Here is an 18175-nt window from a genome sequence, read left to right as displayed (position 1 = left end):
AAAAAAATTTAATACCTTCCCCGCAAAATCTAAATAATTACACAGAAACTGCCAAGAATGGTACTAATGAGACCAAATATAGATACATAAAGGATTTATTTCTTTCTTATGAGACAAGATGATGTTATAAAAGCTAATTTATAAAAAGCCTTGAGGTATTTTAATCAGCTTATTACATTATCCTTACTTAGTTTCCATCAAGTTTATTAGACCTAAATGAACTTTTTAAGATAGATATTTAAGATTTTTTTTGGCCAAGGAATATGTTGGTCAATTAATTATTTTTCAGTTCATAGACTTATTTTTTACTGTCATTAGTATCGATAGAATATTTGGATATTTTGTGATGTCTATAAAATTTTTATGAATAAAAAAAAAACCAACAGAGGCTCATACTGTTTTTATAATTAATTATTATATGTTCAAAATTGGAAAGTATACAAGGAAAAAAATTGAAATAATATAAGTTAAGGAAAACATTTCTAACCTATAGGCTATACCAATTGTGTGATATAACCGATTTTTGTGTAAAAAATAATTAAGTGACATTATTCATAAGTTAGTATAAAAATGTCTCAGGTGTCTGGAATGAAATAGTAATTAATGTATCCTATCAAAGTGTAACTCTGGTCATTCTGATCAAATATTATTATTTTATGCAAATTTGATCATTAGCTTTGAATTGCCCATGGTAGGGGAGCTAACTCAATCATGGTCCATATCTGACAAGTACTGGTGTAAATGCCAGTCACATGATACATACACATCAATTACTGTCGCCTTTGTAAACTTTGTACATTTCATATCATTAAACACTGTGTAAGGAAACTCATAGAGATAATGTATTCATCCTTTTAAAAAAATATAACTTATGACTACGTTTTTTAATTCTTGATGAAATAGCAAGTGATTGATAGCTGATGTTGTTATTTTAAATGATATGAAGGAAATGAGGTTTATTTATTGATGCTTTAATATTAAAAGAAAAAAGACAAAAATCCTGAAACTGTTATTTTTTTATTTTTTTCAGCTACAGAGCCTTCACAAGTTAATTTGTCTCAGTTTAATGTACATTGTGTGGCCGGGGTATTAAAGAAATATCTACGGGAACTACCCAATCCAGTGATCCCCGTAGAATTTTATGATAACTTCATCACAGCAGCAAGTAAGTAAAATATATTATTTACTTATCATAGAATTTATTTCATCTTTCGTGGTGTCAGCTTCAATCAATAGATAATAACAGAGTTCTATAAATATCTGGACATACATAGATACTTTGTGTACTGTAAAGATATTTCAAAGGTTAACATTGTATTTAAAAAAAAATAATATATAGATATAAGAAGATGTGGTATGAGTGCCAATGAGATAACTCTCTAGCCAAGTCATGATTTGTAAACATAAACAGATATAGTTTAAAGTACGGTATACACATATGACAAAAAATAATTGAATTGTGAGTAACCTTTAAGTCATATTAGTTATTTTGTTCTAATTGTAATATTTTGATTTGATTACAGAAAGTGGGGAACACTCTAAAAACCTAATTGATCTCACAACCCAATTACCACAGCCACATAAGTCTACGTTACATTTTCTCATGGGTCATTTTATACGACTTTGGAGAATTCAACATGAATCTGGAACGTCGGACGGCCTAGATAAACTGTCACATGTGTTTTGTCATATACTTCTGCGTCCTCCATGGGAGAAAATCATGTAAGTTATCGATTAACGTCTTAGAAAGGTTTTTGTGTCAGTCGTGTAGGATGGTATGAGCAGTTACATAGCAATTGACATTTCCTCAGATCGGCATAGCCCATAATCAAAATGTCAACTTGTTGGAATGGTTGCAGAATTTCAAGTTTCCATGACAACAAATTTTTGTAATTTAAAGGTTGCAAGCTTAACCTAATATAATCATGAGGTGGGTGGCGTTCAAGTCTTGATTTAGTATAATAAATGAAAGGATAAAATGTTCCAAATGTTTTATGTAATATAAAAATAAGGAGATGTGGTATGATATAAAGTTGAATGCACTGAAATATAAAATAGATGGGCCGATTATCATGCTATATAGCCTCATTGGTTTAATTATATTTATATAACCCTATTAAAATATAGTCAGCTTTAAAATCACTATTAAGATACAATCTTTAAAAGGATAGAACTTAATGTACACTCTCATATTTTATGAGATTCACAAATTTATGTATTTATGGAAGCTAATTTAAAATCATTGTAAATAATGCGTAAATTTTTTATGAGTTTTATTATTGGATAAAGATTGAAGCAAGTTAATATTAGAATAAATCAGGTCACATGTACCAATGTTAAAAGTGCATTTAATATCAGACTCAGTACAGATCGTGTGGCTCAGTACGTTCAAATTTTTCTACTTTTTCAATTTCCTTATTAAAAATTTGTCATGTAACTGATGAGGCTTGAAACATGTTTAGTGAATCATAATTTTCATTTCAAAATTAACATGTTTGTTCTTTTCTGCCAGTTGTTTCAAGTTTGTTAGCACTTATATGTTAAACATGAGTTTGCTAAATTGATAATCGATGTAGAAGGGGAGTTGGTTTATACCATGACCAATAAGATGGAAATGATTTGTAGTTAAATCGGTTAAGAATTCAGTGGGTGGGAAAATGCAATGAATTTGGATCAGATTAAGTATCTAATTATTTGTATTGGCAATATTTGAAACCTCATTTCTATCGTACATCTAAAGCATTGTTGTAAATCAGAATATTATTTTTTTCGTAAACGGTTAAGGTATATGTTATATGCAATTCTGTTTGACAGGACATTCAACTGAAATCAGACATTGAACCTAAATCAATCACCCTTAATGTTGGTGATCTCTGTTTAAATGTCAATCTGTGTTCAGTTTTAATATAATTAAGCTCTTAAACCTTTAGAAGGAAAATCCTCTCAATTGTTATTAATGCTGCATTACTGTATTTTTTTCCTGTTTAAGTCTATGAAGGAGTAAAGCTATTTATAGGGGTTCACCAAAGTACAATTATTTGGTTGGACAAATTTAATGGTTCTCTGACAACATAAAACATCTTAAAATCAATACAGTTCTCTATAGCTGACCGATTTATTATAATATAAATTAGGGGGAAAATGTCTTCAGGTTTTAAGTGTAAGAACTTTATTTGCTTTTGGTTTATTATTTACAATACTTATCTCCAATGATCATTTTGGTTTTGTGGTCAGCCAGTGTTACCTTGGAAGATGTCCAGTATGTTAATTAATGCATACGGTTTCACTTTCTGTCAATTGATACATGTAATATTAAAATTACAATACCTTGAGGCAAAACACCATATTTCTCTGTATAATTTCATTGTTTACTTGTCTGTATCATAATAGTCAATGGAGAACTTACATGTAAAATATTTTACCCTCTTTGGTGCCTCCGACAGAACTAAGATAATGGATTAAATGTTAGTATCATACACAATATTTACATGATAAACGTATGCTCACAGATTTAGTAGGATTAGATGTACACATACTATATTGATTTTTGTCAAGTTATCACTTCCTAGTTCAGAGCTTGATTATGTTGTTTTTCATTACAGAGAAATCGTGGACAATACAAAATTACACATAGACATTATTGAGGAAATGTTAAAAAATGGCAACTGGGGTGAGACCACACCCCCACTGGCTCCACCAGTGCCACCTAGACCAGAAAATACATTGGTGGGGAGATCAGTGTTGGACACTTCAATTAGCCCTGAAGAACAGTTACGTGAAGCAGACTGGTACTGGGGAAATATTTCTCGGGAGGAAGTGAACGAACACTTACGTGATAAACCCGACGGTACTTTCTTAGTGAGGGATGCAACATCACCTGGCGACTACACATTAACTTTACGCAAAGGTGGAACAAACAAATTGATTAAAATTTATCAAAAAGATGGAAAATATGGATTTGTAGAACCTTTGAATTTTGATTCTGTTGTGGAATTAATAGAACATTACAAGCATAATTCATTAGCAATATATAACAAGACTTTAAACATCAGGCTTCTGCACAAAGTGTCCAGAAATATTAATCCCGTAAGTTTATTTAGTCAGGGGAATTGTAGTGGCAATGTATATTGTACATGTTGTATGGGCAAGGGAACTAAAAGTAAGGGAATTGTAGTAGATCTATACTTATAGTGTCACTTTCATTTAGTGTAAAAAGGAGGTTCACATATGAATGCATATCTGTGACCTGGGTCAAAGGTGAAAGGTTATGAAATTTGCATACAGACTAGTTTCCATACAGGTTCAGTTTGATTCTGTATGGGTAAATAGTTTACATGGTTTAGGAGGATAAGATGGTTTTATAACTAATAGATAAACAAAAGATGGGGTATTCATCCATGAGAAAAATAAGCACATTTAAAGCGAAAAGAAAACACACAAAAAGCAAAATAACAGGTCTTTTATTTCTACTCTTCATCTCAAAATCCCAGTGAGGCATTTAACACGGATATATAGTTTATGAAGAGTGCATAGAAAGTTTATTTTCAAGATAATATTGCCTGAAGGTACTACACACCTACTTGTCGTCTCAATAAAAAGGGCACTTGGTGTAGAAAGTAAAATGTCTCCTAAACCACAAAAACTTGGGAAAATTGTGTAGATTGATAATGATTTATGTTTGGAAAGTGGAGGCGTTATTTGTTTACCAAAATAATAAATTAGTATTCAAAGATAGGTGTCAGATGTTTTATAGCTCGTTGACAGTATGTATTGTGCCCTAAAATTATTCATAGACGAAAAATTCTCTTAATTGCAATTAAGTAGAATTCATGATGTGTTTGTGTGATCTCAAATTTGTTCTTAGTGAAAATAGGTTTTGTAAAGTACAAAATATTCATAGTTCATTGTTTTCTATTAAGAATTAATGATTCATTGTGTAACGTCCTTATTATTATGTGAGAGTTAATTTCATAAATAATTTATGTTTTAAGTGAGAAGAAAAAGCTGTGTTTTACCTGTAAGCTATATATAACTTTACATGTTAAATTACAGGTATATACAGATGTCTCGCAGGAAGTACAAAAATTGCAGCAAGTTCACAAAGACTACCTCAAAAAGATGGCTGAATATGATAAACATTATGAACAACATTCAAAACTCAATCAAGAACTTCAGTTAAAGCATCAAGCTTTAGATGCATTTAAAGAAACCGTCAAGGTCTTTGAGGAGCAGTTAGAACTTCATAGGCGCCATCATGCTGATGCCTCAGTTAGAGATTTACAGAGGTGATTATTTTGTCTTATATATTAAAATAGATATCCAGAAATTTGCAACTCATTCTCAATGACGTGTGGGACATTTTTATTGTGTATTGGATATGACAGGTCAACAAGAAATGGCCGTAATTAATGTTAAATATGACAAGACTGACCCACTAGTGGACAGCCCACGTCCCAATTCATAAAATCATCTTTGTTATGGTGATATATATGTAGGTAGTTATGGTTTATTGACCACTGTAGGGGGACTATATGGTCAAGAAATAGTTAAGTTTTATAAAGAGTATTATTAAGGTTTTATGTATTCTGGTTTGTTCTGGTTCACTCAACTTGATTAAACGGGTTGACAGTTTAAGAAAGTAATTAAAAGAACAAGTTAATTAAGCAGTAATTAGAAGCACTTAACATAGTTTGTATTTTAAAAGTACTGAAGACAGTTGAAGAATGGTAAACCTTGCAATGAATAATAATTTGATCAATCCTACTTTCGACTTTACGAGTTTGAGTCAAAAACAATTATAAAATAAATGTGAAAATGTAAACAAAATCAGTGTAAGCAGGAAGTATTTAGAAATGAAGTTACTGAACTTTTTATCTTGTCAATTTACTTTTGATTTGGCATTCTAAATAGCAATGTGGATTTGCCAATTTAAATTGTAATAAGATTGATTGGGTAGAATATTGGCTTCCCCGTCAGCAGAATTAACAATAAGTGACATGCCTTTATTTGATTATGTTTTACAAATGGAATAGGTTACCCACGGTTACCAACCTATTTTCTGCTGAGTCCACAAGAACTTGTTAAGAGATAATTCTGTTTTAGATTTCCTTTATGTCCAGTTTGACTATGTATTATAATTCAACATATTATAATAAGAAAGTAAAAGCAGTTTGTCCGAATCAATATACACCCAAAAAGGATGGTTTTAGAAAATCCATGATTAAATAGTCTTTGTTGGTTACCCCGCTGACTCCTGAGGACTTAGTTATCCCCGGTATTGATTGGTAACTCTATTAACGTATATAAGGATAGAAGATATAGATGTCTTTAAGTCATAGGATAGCATTGACGTCACTCTCTTAGCTTAAGAAATGGATTACAACATTTTATTGATAATTAGATTTAAGGTTTTACAAATGAACAAAATGTTGCAATGTAATTCCAGAATCCTTAAGGGGGTTCGCGGGTCTAAATCATTTATACAGGATTTCTCTATATTTTTCTATAAATGAACTTTATCTTATAGTTAATAGAAAAATAAAATAAAAAAGTGGGGTCACCGTTCATTTGCGCTCACAATCTGCCTTCGAAGGAAGCATACATTTTTGTAAAAGTGGGTTATTTCTGTTGAATTAATAGGAGAAATAAAAGTTAATATCGAAATAAAAAAAGAAATTTATTACAGAAATCGCCCAAATTTTACAATAATTTAGTCTAAGTACAGCTTATATGGAAATTATATTAAAAAATATAGGTCACCGATGAGTTGAAAAAGATATTTCAATTTTGAAGCCAAAAAATGGCATTTTTCCACAAAAGGGAGATAATTTTGATTTTTTTCACTGATGTATACATTTTAAAAGACATCTGGGGCCAACACGAATTGATAGTTTTGAATGATTTTTGTACGATATGATAAAGTAACAACTACAAAAGGTAACAAATAAAATTTGTAATGAAAAACAAATGTTTAATTTTTTTTTTTGAATTTTTATACCCTCGAGCCTCCTTAATAAGAATAAAAAAACAGATTTTATTACAGAATATAAAAATAATTTTCAACAATATGTACTTTTAGTTTGCTATTGGAAATTGAAATTGATTTTTTTTTTTTTTTTAGATTGAAAGAAAATTATGATTTATTACGAGGAAGACTTGACAGCATAACTGGAAGTAAAGAGCATTTAGAAGCAGATATAAGTGCTAAAACACAACGTAACCGATCACTCATCAGCGATATGAATGCCCTTCGACCTGAAATCAAGCGATTAAACAGACAAAGAGATCAGATTAAGAAATATTTACAAGACCAAAACTATCCTGCTGAAGCTATTGAAAAAATATTAGAGAGCGAAAGGTAAGCTAATCAAAAATGAAATAGAGGATTATTACTCACAATATCATTAAAGTCTGGAGAAAAAGAAAAATATTGAATATTTGAGGAAAACTTTGACAATTGAATTGGCTCACAAGTACATGTAGCATAGCGCAATGTAGGGCATTTACAAAACTTTGATATTTAGATCATAAGCAACATCACTGTTGTGTTTTCTTTGATGAGCTGTGACCACCTGGTAACAAGAAGTTTTGTTATTGACATTTTATACCTTCCAGAGGGAGAATGATTGTGGTCTATCTGATTCTTTTATAACTGAACAGTGATATTAGTGTATTTCCCCTGGAGAAATCTGTTACATGGCGTTAATTTGTTCTGGTGGTATGCCTTGAAGCACATTGGTGACCTTATAAATAGATAAACCCTTGGGCAATAATGGAACATGTCTTTTTATGTCTGTACAGACTCAGAAGTGATGTTACTGTATGCTTCAATACATATCTTACGTAGTTTAAAAAAAAGGTTTTAAGTTTGAAACATATTGACTGGTTACCGCAGGAGAAACGTGACTCCTTAACTAGCATATCATGCATATTATTAACATATTTTTCATATCGTTATTTGACATTATAAGTACCAGTTTGGCGTGAAATGTCTTTACGATGGAATGAGACAGCAGCTCAATTTGAATTTGTACTATAGTGAAGTATATGATTTATTAGTTGAAATACATGATTTATAGGTTGAAATTGTGGTTTTAAAGTAAACTGGTTTTCTATCTATTGCAGCAAGGTAAAGCATGAAGAGAAAGACTGGTATGTTGAATGTGATCGTCCAGGATCAGAAAAATTACTATCAAACCAAAGAGATGGCACCTTTTTAATCCGACCCAAAAGAGATGATAAGAATGACAAACTAGTGCTGTCCATTGTGTAAGTTTTGTTTAAGACCTCTTTACTTATATTGGAGGTTGACCTTAGGAATGGGACCTACAATGATTGTTGGATAAAGTCATGTAAAGGTGTCTAATAAAATATTGACCGATTGGTCTATTGATACATAGTATGATACAGCCAACAAATTGTTAGTGAAAAGACATATATATATATCTCAATAGAAAATGATTCTCCCCTCTCAAAAAAAGGAAAGAACAAATTGCCATAACAACAAGATTGTCCAGTTGAGAATTTAGAAATAATCTACTTTGTATGTCAGAAACGTGCTTTCATATAAATTTGAATATTAAAGGCCTCATTTATATTCAGATAACCTATATGTTTTAGTTAGGTCATATAAATATAGTTCAACCTGATTTTATGATGAAATATCTTAAGATAATCCTCAGTAACTAGGTCAGACATTGATAAGGAAATATAACATTGCTACAGCGTTTTAAGTAGAATTACAAGGAAATAGTCCACAAACAAATATAACTTGGCTACATCGTAAATAGGCAGAATTACAAGGAAATGGTCCACAAAGGAATATAACATTGCTACAGCAAATAGGCAGAATTACAAGGAAATAGTTCACTGTGGAAACTTTAAATTAAATGATGGAACATAAAAAAAAAACATTAGATGTTTGAAATTATAAACAAAAGATTATTATTATTATAAATCTCTTCAATTAAAGAGTATTTCATACAGGCGAGAAATGTTTGATTTTTGTTCAAACAAAACAGCATAGAATTTGTAATTTAGAATATAACTTTTTTTTCTTCCAGTTATCAAGGCACTGTCGGACATTGTTTAATTTACAAAGAAAATCATCATTATGGATTTACACCTCAAACATGTGACTTTCAAAATATAAATGACTTGGTAGAACATTACAGCCGAGAATCTTTACGTGAACACAATTCCAAATTAGATGTAAGACTGTTATATCCAGTGAACAAGGAACCAGCTGCTGCCGGACAGCAGAATGTTGACAGTGTTAATAACTATTTACAGATGAATCAGAGTTAACAATGACCAATGAAAATACAGTATTTTTATACCAAGACCTGAGCATGGACAAACAAAACTCTACCCACGTTAAAAGTCTTTCATTATGTTGTATCCATGCAAATTTCTTGAATGCCATTATATGATATAAATATATATATATATAGTGCTAAGTGTACTAACTATGCTTAAAGCTGATTCAGTCTCAAGCACCAAGATTGTTAGCCTTGGTTTTAAGATGACGTTACTATGATGAGTCTGATTATGAGGACATATTCCTCGGTAAATATTGTAGAAGTACCGTATTCTGTGATTTTATGTCTCCAAAGGAGTTAGTCTGTAAACATAACAGGGCAAAATTTGATGCTGCAATATCATTGTTATATGCTGTTGACGATTATTATATCATACTTTACATAATACACAGGCAAAAGGTTCATTCCAAACACCGTCAATTATACAGTAAAATGTGGCTTTAGGCCTAACCATGGTATAATTATTTACCATTGAGTCTGTCTATAACTGTCAACATTGTTTACTACTAGATAATATCTTGTAGAGATGATTGTGATCAGGTTGATGAAGGTTGACTGTGATTACAATGATCTTGACTACAGGGAATACAAAATACAAAATTTTTAATCGTTTCATGCTGTTTATATGCAGATATAATTGACAGTTTTCATAGAAATTTAATTTTTGGGTAATAACTTTCAAAAGGATATGAGATAAACAAATCAAAATTTCTGAATTAATACAAAATAAGACCAATTGTTAAGGGATACATTTGAAACTTACATTTCAAATATAACTTGTACTTACATATACATCTATGAACATATGAAGCAAACTTTTGTCCTGTATATCAGAAGTTTTATTTACATTTAAGTGCTTAACCTAAACTTACATACTTTGTTATTTGTTATTTTTTACATTATTTCATTGTGAAATTGCTGTTTGTTCTAAACAATGAATGATTCTGGAATTATTGAATGAATATAGAAAATGTGTGCATAATAAAAGAGAAAGGGACCAACAAAGAAAGCTAGATTTTTTTTCATTTTGACAATGTTGGGATTTTTGTTAACTAAAAATAACCATGTGATTTCCAAGTATAATGAAATTAATAATAAAGTCAGCAAATTTTATTTAACATGCTTTTTTACAAACTAAATTAATTAAATTGGATAACGCATTTTGTTCCAGTTATGATTTAAGAATGAATGGTTTGACATGATTTACCTCAGAATTATCTATCAATGGCTTTCATGAAAATCAAACTATTTTTGTTGAATGGTTTATAAGATATGTTTATTTTTTACCATGTTGCCTTACAAATGTTCAAATGCTGATCATGTTTGAATGAATGATTGTTATTGAGTGAATCACATTAATCATGATTGTATCGAGTGAATCACATTAATCATGATTGTAATCAATGATATATTTCATTGGTGCTAATTGTAGCGGCAGGTTATAGGGCATGTTTTACTTGACACAGGAGGGCACCGAACAATTTTAGAGTTATCCCCCTTTTCTGTTCTCTTTTTTTTGTAGTGTTAAAAAATGGGGTCAATCTATTTACTGTGCCAAGAAAAATTCATTTCATTTAGTAAGTAGAATCTATTTCCAATGTTATTGTCAGTATCTCGTTGTAGTAGGTAGTAAACATCTTATTCAATGTCTAAAAACTACTGTCAGATAGTCGAAAGAAAAGCTGTTGTTTCTGTAGATTTTAGTTATGCAAACTTAGTTCATTCAATTGTTTTACCAAATATCATACGATGAAAAAAAAATCAGGACTTTGAAGTGTTCAGTCAGTGCAATTCATTAATCTTAATCTTCATACATTGCCATTTTAATATAGTATTTATTTTCTCAAAGCTGGTTTGTATGATGAATACATCCATACAGACACACTTTCTATGGCAACTGAAGCTACATTTACATTCACTTCCACTTCAAAGGTCAAGCAGACTCTCATTCTAACTTTTATAAAAAAAAAGAATCTGTCATATTCAAACATTTAAGGCTATATTTTCATTACTTTGGAAGAACAACTATAACATCTTGTTTTGAAGTTGTTTGCAAGAGATTTAAATTTTCTAAATGGCATCTTGTAAATTATGCTTCTACTTAATTTAAATAAGGATGTAAATCTACATAAAATGGCCGAATCAATTATCTACCATGTCTATATTCCGTGGTATAATTGTGATGACCTTAGCTCTTTAGCTTGGCACTTTTGACCTCAGTTATTTCACTGATTCTTCCTCGTTGTAAATGTTAACATGCCCCATTATTATCATGTGTAGAATTGCTCATCCAAGTCACATAAATCCTACAAAATAATAAAATATGAAAATTATGTCAATGTTTTCTTTTTATTTATGCCTATTAATTTTAACATGCCATGTTTGCATGGTGAATGTTATTATTCTGCACAGTATTAAAAGAACAGTTTCTAACTGACATGACCATAACAAACACACACACACACACACCAACACACACACTGCAGTACATGTAAATAAAAATTCATAGTACAGGTTGTTGGTCAGTCAGTTTTTTGGAAAAATAAAAAACAATTTAACATCTAAATATTTCCAACATGTAAAAAAATTAGCAGAAATAATCAATCACAATCATATATAAAACTTGAAATTTCCAATAGATACAAGTTGTAAATTTAGTGCAGTTAGCTTTATCAGACAAAATAAAACAGTATAGAACACCGAGGCCTTTTCATACATTCTTTCCCAATATGTATCATACATACTTACACAATATATATCATACATACTTTAAAAATAGATATAACACCAATTGTTTCTACAAATCAAGCAAAGTATATAAAAATGAGGAGATATGGTATGATTGACAATGAGGCAAGTATTAATCAGAGTTCAAGGGAAAATAAGCAATTTAGGTCACCATACGACCTTCTATACTGAGAAAAACCTATATGGTATAGACAGCTATAAAAGGCTGTGACATGAAAAATGTGAAACAATTCAAATGAGAAAACTAATGGCCTAATTTATAACCTTGCAATTTATGAAAAACAAATATGACACGTGAATCAATGACAACCACTGAATAACAGTAGTTTGCTATTTTATGGAAGATGATAAAAGTCTTAAGTAATACAATGTAATGTTGGTGATTCTTAGTTCATACAGTTTGATTCATTGTAATAAACTTCAGTAGTTCTGTAATCTACTGTGGATTCATTTATTTAAAAAGGTAACAATGTTCATGGGTATTTTATGGTTTGTCAAAGTCTGCATACAAGCCTACAATAAATTTATAATTCATAAAACATTTAAATTCATGCATTTTTTTCCCCCCAAATAAACAATCCACAGTATTTATGATGGTGTAACGCTTGAAATCAAAGTAGGACTTGTGCAGGACAAAAGAAGAGGAAATATACAATTTATCACGTACTGTGGATAACATTTTATTATCAGAGTATCAATTTAAGTTGATTTGGTGGGTACAGGTGAACTGTGAATTTAAATTTTCAGCAAATACATATTTTCTTTTCACATGTATGCAAACTTTGGCAGGAAATATTCACTAACATGCCAGTTTCTCTCAATCCAGGAAAATGAAAAAAATCATAGGATAAATTTCACAGCAAAAGCTAGAACATGTTTGATTGATAGCTGTTGTACATCAATCATTTAAGAGTTGTGTAAACCCTGTTTTATGCTAGATCAACATGCTATTTCACAGGATTACTTAGTCCTGGGGAAGAAATGTCATCCACGGAGACAAGAATATTTTGACCCAAAACCAACTTGTCCTTTCTTTGACTCTGAGCTAACTAGTCGCATTGTCTACCCCTGAGCATGATCAAGAGTTATTCAACATGTAAAAAAAAAAGCAAATATTAGTGAGGTTATCATGGTCAAAATTATGGTGCATTTGGAGCCACTTTTTGAAAAGAAAGTTTTGAAATAAAAACCAGTGGCTGATCCAGAAATTTTTTAAGTGAGTGCCCACTGACTGCATAATAGGGGGCTCACCCCATTCATGCTTTAGTGATATCCTATATAATAAACCAAATTTTTTCCCAGAAAAGAGGTGTGGGCTCTGAAAACAACAGATCTTGTTTTTACAAAAACACAGTTAATTGAATTTCAAAGCTCTTTTTTTTTTCCTTAAATGCAGATTTGGTATTTTTTTTCCATTTTTTTTCTGCTCCATCTTTGAAGTAACGTTAATCAATTGAGATGTACCTAAGTGAACTGTGAATCAAGAGTTCAGTGCTGTCAAGCTATACATTACAAGTTTGTCAAAATTATCAGATCTTTAAGTTTACTTGAACCTTATTTACATTGAACCAGGATATGTTGAAGTTTTTTATTGATTTCTACAATAACCGAAAGAGCTGTAAGCATGCCTTTAGTCATGGCGATCAGTAATTCGATCAACTTGACCGACACCGTCAGAAACTAGGCAATCTTTAAAAACCTTTTAAGTCTTTTGAAGAAATGAAGATTAGCTCTTTAAAGGAACTTAAGCTTTTAAATGTTTAAAATTTAAATCTAAAAACTTAGAACTCCTAAGAAAATAATTTATAATTTTTGTATCAACACAATTTAGACCATAGGAGTAGTATTTCAAGACAGGAGTATTATCTGTTGTCTAAGGTTAAGTAACTTAACAATATTTAGTTTTGAAAAGATTTCATTTGTTTAGCTATGCATTTATCAGATATCCTGGATGAATTGAGTCTGTGACGCCACTGTTGATCAGATTATGGCCAGGTAAAGTGTACATTATCAGAAGATAATTATGATAACCTTAAACTTTGTCCTAATTTTACACAAAATGTGTCATTTTATTACACAATGTCATACAATCTTAGATGTTTATAATAGTGAATCAATAAGATTTAAAATCTGGTGATGTTGACGCTTTGTATAAACTGGTACCTATAGTGAATAGTTGGTATGTTTTACTGACATAACGTGACATATCAATAACATGGTGGTATGAATTTACGTGATTTCATATTGGTCCATTATATAAATTTTAATGTGTGCGTTTAAAAGCTGCAGATATAATTTGATAAAGTGCATAATAAACCTGTAGTAATAAACTACTGTGTGTTCTAATCTGACTAAAACCATGTGATAGATAAACAGTCCAGAATTTTCTACATATACAAATGAAAGTTTGATGTCTTCAAATTCCTCACTGTTATTTTAATAAAATACTTTCCTATCCTGGAAATGATATTCTGTTGACTCCTTAACCCTTTCCTCCATAATGACGCCTTTTGACGCCAAACCCCTTTACTCCATAATGACGCCTTTTGACGCCTGTGTAGTACCTCAGTTGAAACACTTTGAATACAAAGTCTCTGCAGTTGACTTAATAAAATTTGTATCCAATATGAAAAGGAATATCATAGGAATATCTAACTTAAATTTATTTGATGAAATAGTTGTTTTTCTCAATGCCTTAATACTTTAAAGCATATGTTCAGAATTTTTTCAAAAAAATCCTATGCGAATCAAGTATGCAAAAAAAATATTTCAATGGAGGAAAGGGTATTTTTCAGTGGTGGATCCAGAAATTTTCACAATTGAGTCCCACTGACTGCCTTATAAGGGGGTCCGCTCCAGCCATGCTTCAGTAATTCCCTATTTAATCTACCAAATTTTTCCAAGAAAAAATGGGGGCCAGGGCCTCCTGAAAAACCTTCTACATTCACCTGTTTCTTTATTGATATAAGCAAGTAAGTTTTCATTGACAAGACAGTTTTCCATGTTTGTAATAATTTATAGCTGATATTTCTTTTTTATATATATATATTAGGTGCATCCAAAGTGTTTTTTAAAAATCTTTTGATAACCCCTTCATCAGGATTATTCAGAGCAAAACATTTCACCCTTTGTCTTCATTAATGAGCTATTAAGGATTCAGAATCAACATTTCAAACATGATCGTTCATTATTCGTTAATCAAGATTAAAAGATGGAAGATCAAGGTAGAAAAAAATGTTAAATCCTGTGCCAGGTATTCATACTCCTGTCCAAAGTCAGGAATACTCTTAGTGGTTATCTTATGTTATTGGAAATTTGGTGGGTATTTTAAAGAGTTCCTGTTTTAAAAGTTTATTCACATTTCAAAGATTTAGCACTTAATCTGGACATTTTGTTTTGTTGAAGACTTAAGGCTGACCATTAAATGTTTTTTTATGTGATATGAGACTATCTAATTGATATAAGCAAGGACGTATAACTAACAATATACGTCCTTGATATAAGTTAACCCAACATATTCTTTTATTAAAATTCTAAAAATTCTAAATAATGCGGATTTTTTTAGTTTGTTTTAACCAATGCCCCAGTAAATTCACTTTAAACAATAACTTAACAAATAATTTAGATTTTTTCTGAGAGATTTACTACACCTTTTATTTTATTTAAAAAAAAAATTTCATTCAAATAGTTTATAACACAGATGCAGGAAACATTTATAAATAGCACCTTCAGTGCTAATCAATTTTCTCTATAATTTGACCTACATTTGAAATGAACTGTTTGTTAGGTCATTGATTTCATGAACTTCCACGTTAAAAGTAATTACAACTATATTTAGTATATATGTTTGTATGTAAAATTATTGTGATTATTACATTTTGAAGTGCTTAAATTATTTAAATATAACATTAAGCTGATTCAACTTTAGGATTTTTAGTGCACATAAGTTAAAAATCCTTAGCTGTTTTAATCCTCAACAAAAAGAAAATGATAATTGCTGAAGTTGCTATTTGATTGTATGGTTAGATCCTGAAAGTTATATTTTTTATCGTAAGAAATGACTTGATGTGATTGTTAGTGCCTGAGAAATCATAAGCAGATAGACATTAAAAATACTTTCATTATTAAAATTTATTCTGTAGGAAATTTGATATTTACCTCACCTTACTATTTTATTATTTTTTTTGTGATTGTGTGATCAGTTCAAATCTGTACATGCATTTGTCTGGTTTTAATCCATTGTGCAAGGAGAAAACAATACATTAAAGGAAATAAGTTTTAATCTTCATTTTTTCTGAACTAAAACAGCTTCAACCTTCTAGTGAATATACTTTATTGGCATGGAAAGTGATTTGAATCAAATTCAAAATATACATAATTATTTATAAGTGTAAAAATATAATTTTCTTTTATATAAGGGAGATACTCAGTTATGTTTATTTTTACAAGCCAGATTTAAATCCGTGTGATATCTTAGTAGAAGATATTAGTGTCTGTTATAAATGTCAGGGCGTGAAATCTGTAGGAGAATTATTTCTTAGTAGCTATTTGTGTAGGTGACAAATGTGTATATCTTACTAGCTAACAGTTTATGTGTATCTTAATTTATTACTAACAGTCTAAGGGAAATAACTCTTGATTTTTTTGGTGAATTTATGTTGTACTTTTACAATTTTCACTTCATGCAAATAAACTTTTAATTCTACCTTGGTTCTTTTCCTTCCAATGTGACATTAAATCTTATGCATTGATAATCAACCTTCAAAAAAGGTTATGCAGTCCAGTTATTGAGCTTTTAACCATGTTTACTTTATTACAGCTGTTCATTAAGCCATTTTGCAAGGATAATGTAAAACAAATTTGTAACATCACTGCCCCTATTAAAACAAGATAAGGATCTTTGTGGATGATCTACCATCACATTTTTTTATCTGAGCTTCAGAAAAGATTTTTGAATATAAACTGTTCAGAATCAAATATTGGCTCAGAAACCAAATAAGGGTTGTTCAATAAAAAGTTTAATTGAAAATAGAAGAGAAGTTGCAGAGCAGAAAATAAAAATGTGATTTTTCTGTATGGTTTCAAAGGGAACTTTGTGGTACTATAACACTAGAGGCTCTAAAGAGCCTGTGTCACTCACCTTGGTCTATGTGAATATTAAACAAAGGAAGCAGATGGATTCAAGACAAAATTGTGTTTTGGTGATGGTGATATGTACATCTTACTTTACTGAACATTCTTGCTGCTTACAATTATCACTATCTATAATGAACTTGGCCCAGTAGTTTCTGTGGAAAATGTTACCGGTAGTAAAAATTTACAAATTTTATGAAAATTGTTTAAAATTGACTAGGAAGGACAATAACTCCTTAGGGGGTCAATTGACCATTTTGGTCATGTTGACTTATTTGTAAATCTTACTTTGCTGACCATTATTGCTGTTTACAGTTTATCTCTATCTATAATAATATTCAAGATAATAACCAAAAACAGCAAAATTTCCTTAAAATTACCATTTCAGGAACAGCAACCCAACAACCAGTTCTCGGATTCATCTGAAAATTTCAGGGCATATAGATCTAGACCTGATGAACAATTTTACCCCCTGTCAGATTTGCTCTAAATGCTTTGGTTTTTGAGTTATAAGCCAAAAGCTGCATTTCACCCCTATGTTCTATTTTTAGCCATGGCGGCCATCTTGGTTGGTTTGGTGGGTCACGCCACACATTTTTTAAACTAGATCCCCAATGATGATTGTGGCCAAGTTTGGTTTAATTTGGCCAAGTGGTTTCAGAGAAGATTTTTGTAAAAGTTAACGACGACCGACGACCAACGCCAAGTGATGAGAAAAGCTCACTTGGCCCTTCGGGCCAGGTGAGCTAAAAACGAACCATTATTGATTCAAAGCATCCAAAGCACTTTGCTGAATTCATCTCATCGGGAATGCTAAAAGCCAAATATTTCAAAGCCTAGGAATGTAAAAACCACAATTACATCCACAATTGCCATCCATTCAGCCTCTTTACACAAGATTGTAATTTTTTTAAAAACAATTTGTCCCAGATTCCTTATATCTAACAAACCACTAGATAGTTTAGAATGTAGTT

At 30.7% G+C, this 18175-nt stretch overlaps 1 protein-coding gene across 4 annotated transcripts in view; it reads left to right on the top strand.

Moving 5' to 3' along the window:
* Positions 1-11085, top strand: part of LOC134721154 (phosphatidylinositol 3-kinase regulatory subunit alpha-like) — a 142971-nt gene extending 131886 nt beyond the window's left edge. For all 4 annotated transcript variants that reach the window (XM_063583984.1, XM_063583962.1, XM_063583967.1 and 1 more), the window contains exons 13-19: positions 1031-1165; positions 1524-1722; positions 3603-4086; positions 5053-5285; positions 7121-7357; positions 8125-8268; positions 9063-11085. In XM_063583984.1, coding sequence (XP_063440054.1) covers positions 1031-1165; positions 1524-1722; positions 3603-4086; positions 5053-5285; positions 7121-7357; positions 8125-8268; positions 9063-9306 — 1676 coding nt within the window. In that variant the 3' untranslated portion in view covers positions 9307-11085. The remainder of the gene's footprint in view (positions 1-1030; positions 1166-1523; positions 1723-3602; positions 4087-5052; positions 5286-7120; positions 7358-8124; positions 8269-9062) is intronic.
* The last annotated feature ends 7090 nt before the right edge of the window (positions 11086-18175 follow it).

This window comes from Mytilus trossulus, chromosome 1 (assembly GCF_036588685.1).
Source record: "Mytilus trossulus isolate FHL-02 chromosome 1, PNRI_Mtr1.1.1.hap1, whole genome shotgun sequence".
NCBI classification, from domain to species: domain Eukaryota; kingdom Metazoa; phylum Mollusca; class Bivalvia; order Mytilida; family Mytilidae; genus Mytilus; species Mytilus trossulus.
Note: the sequence above shows the minus strand (reverse complement) of the source record. Positions and strands in the feature narration are given on the sequence as shown.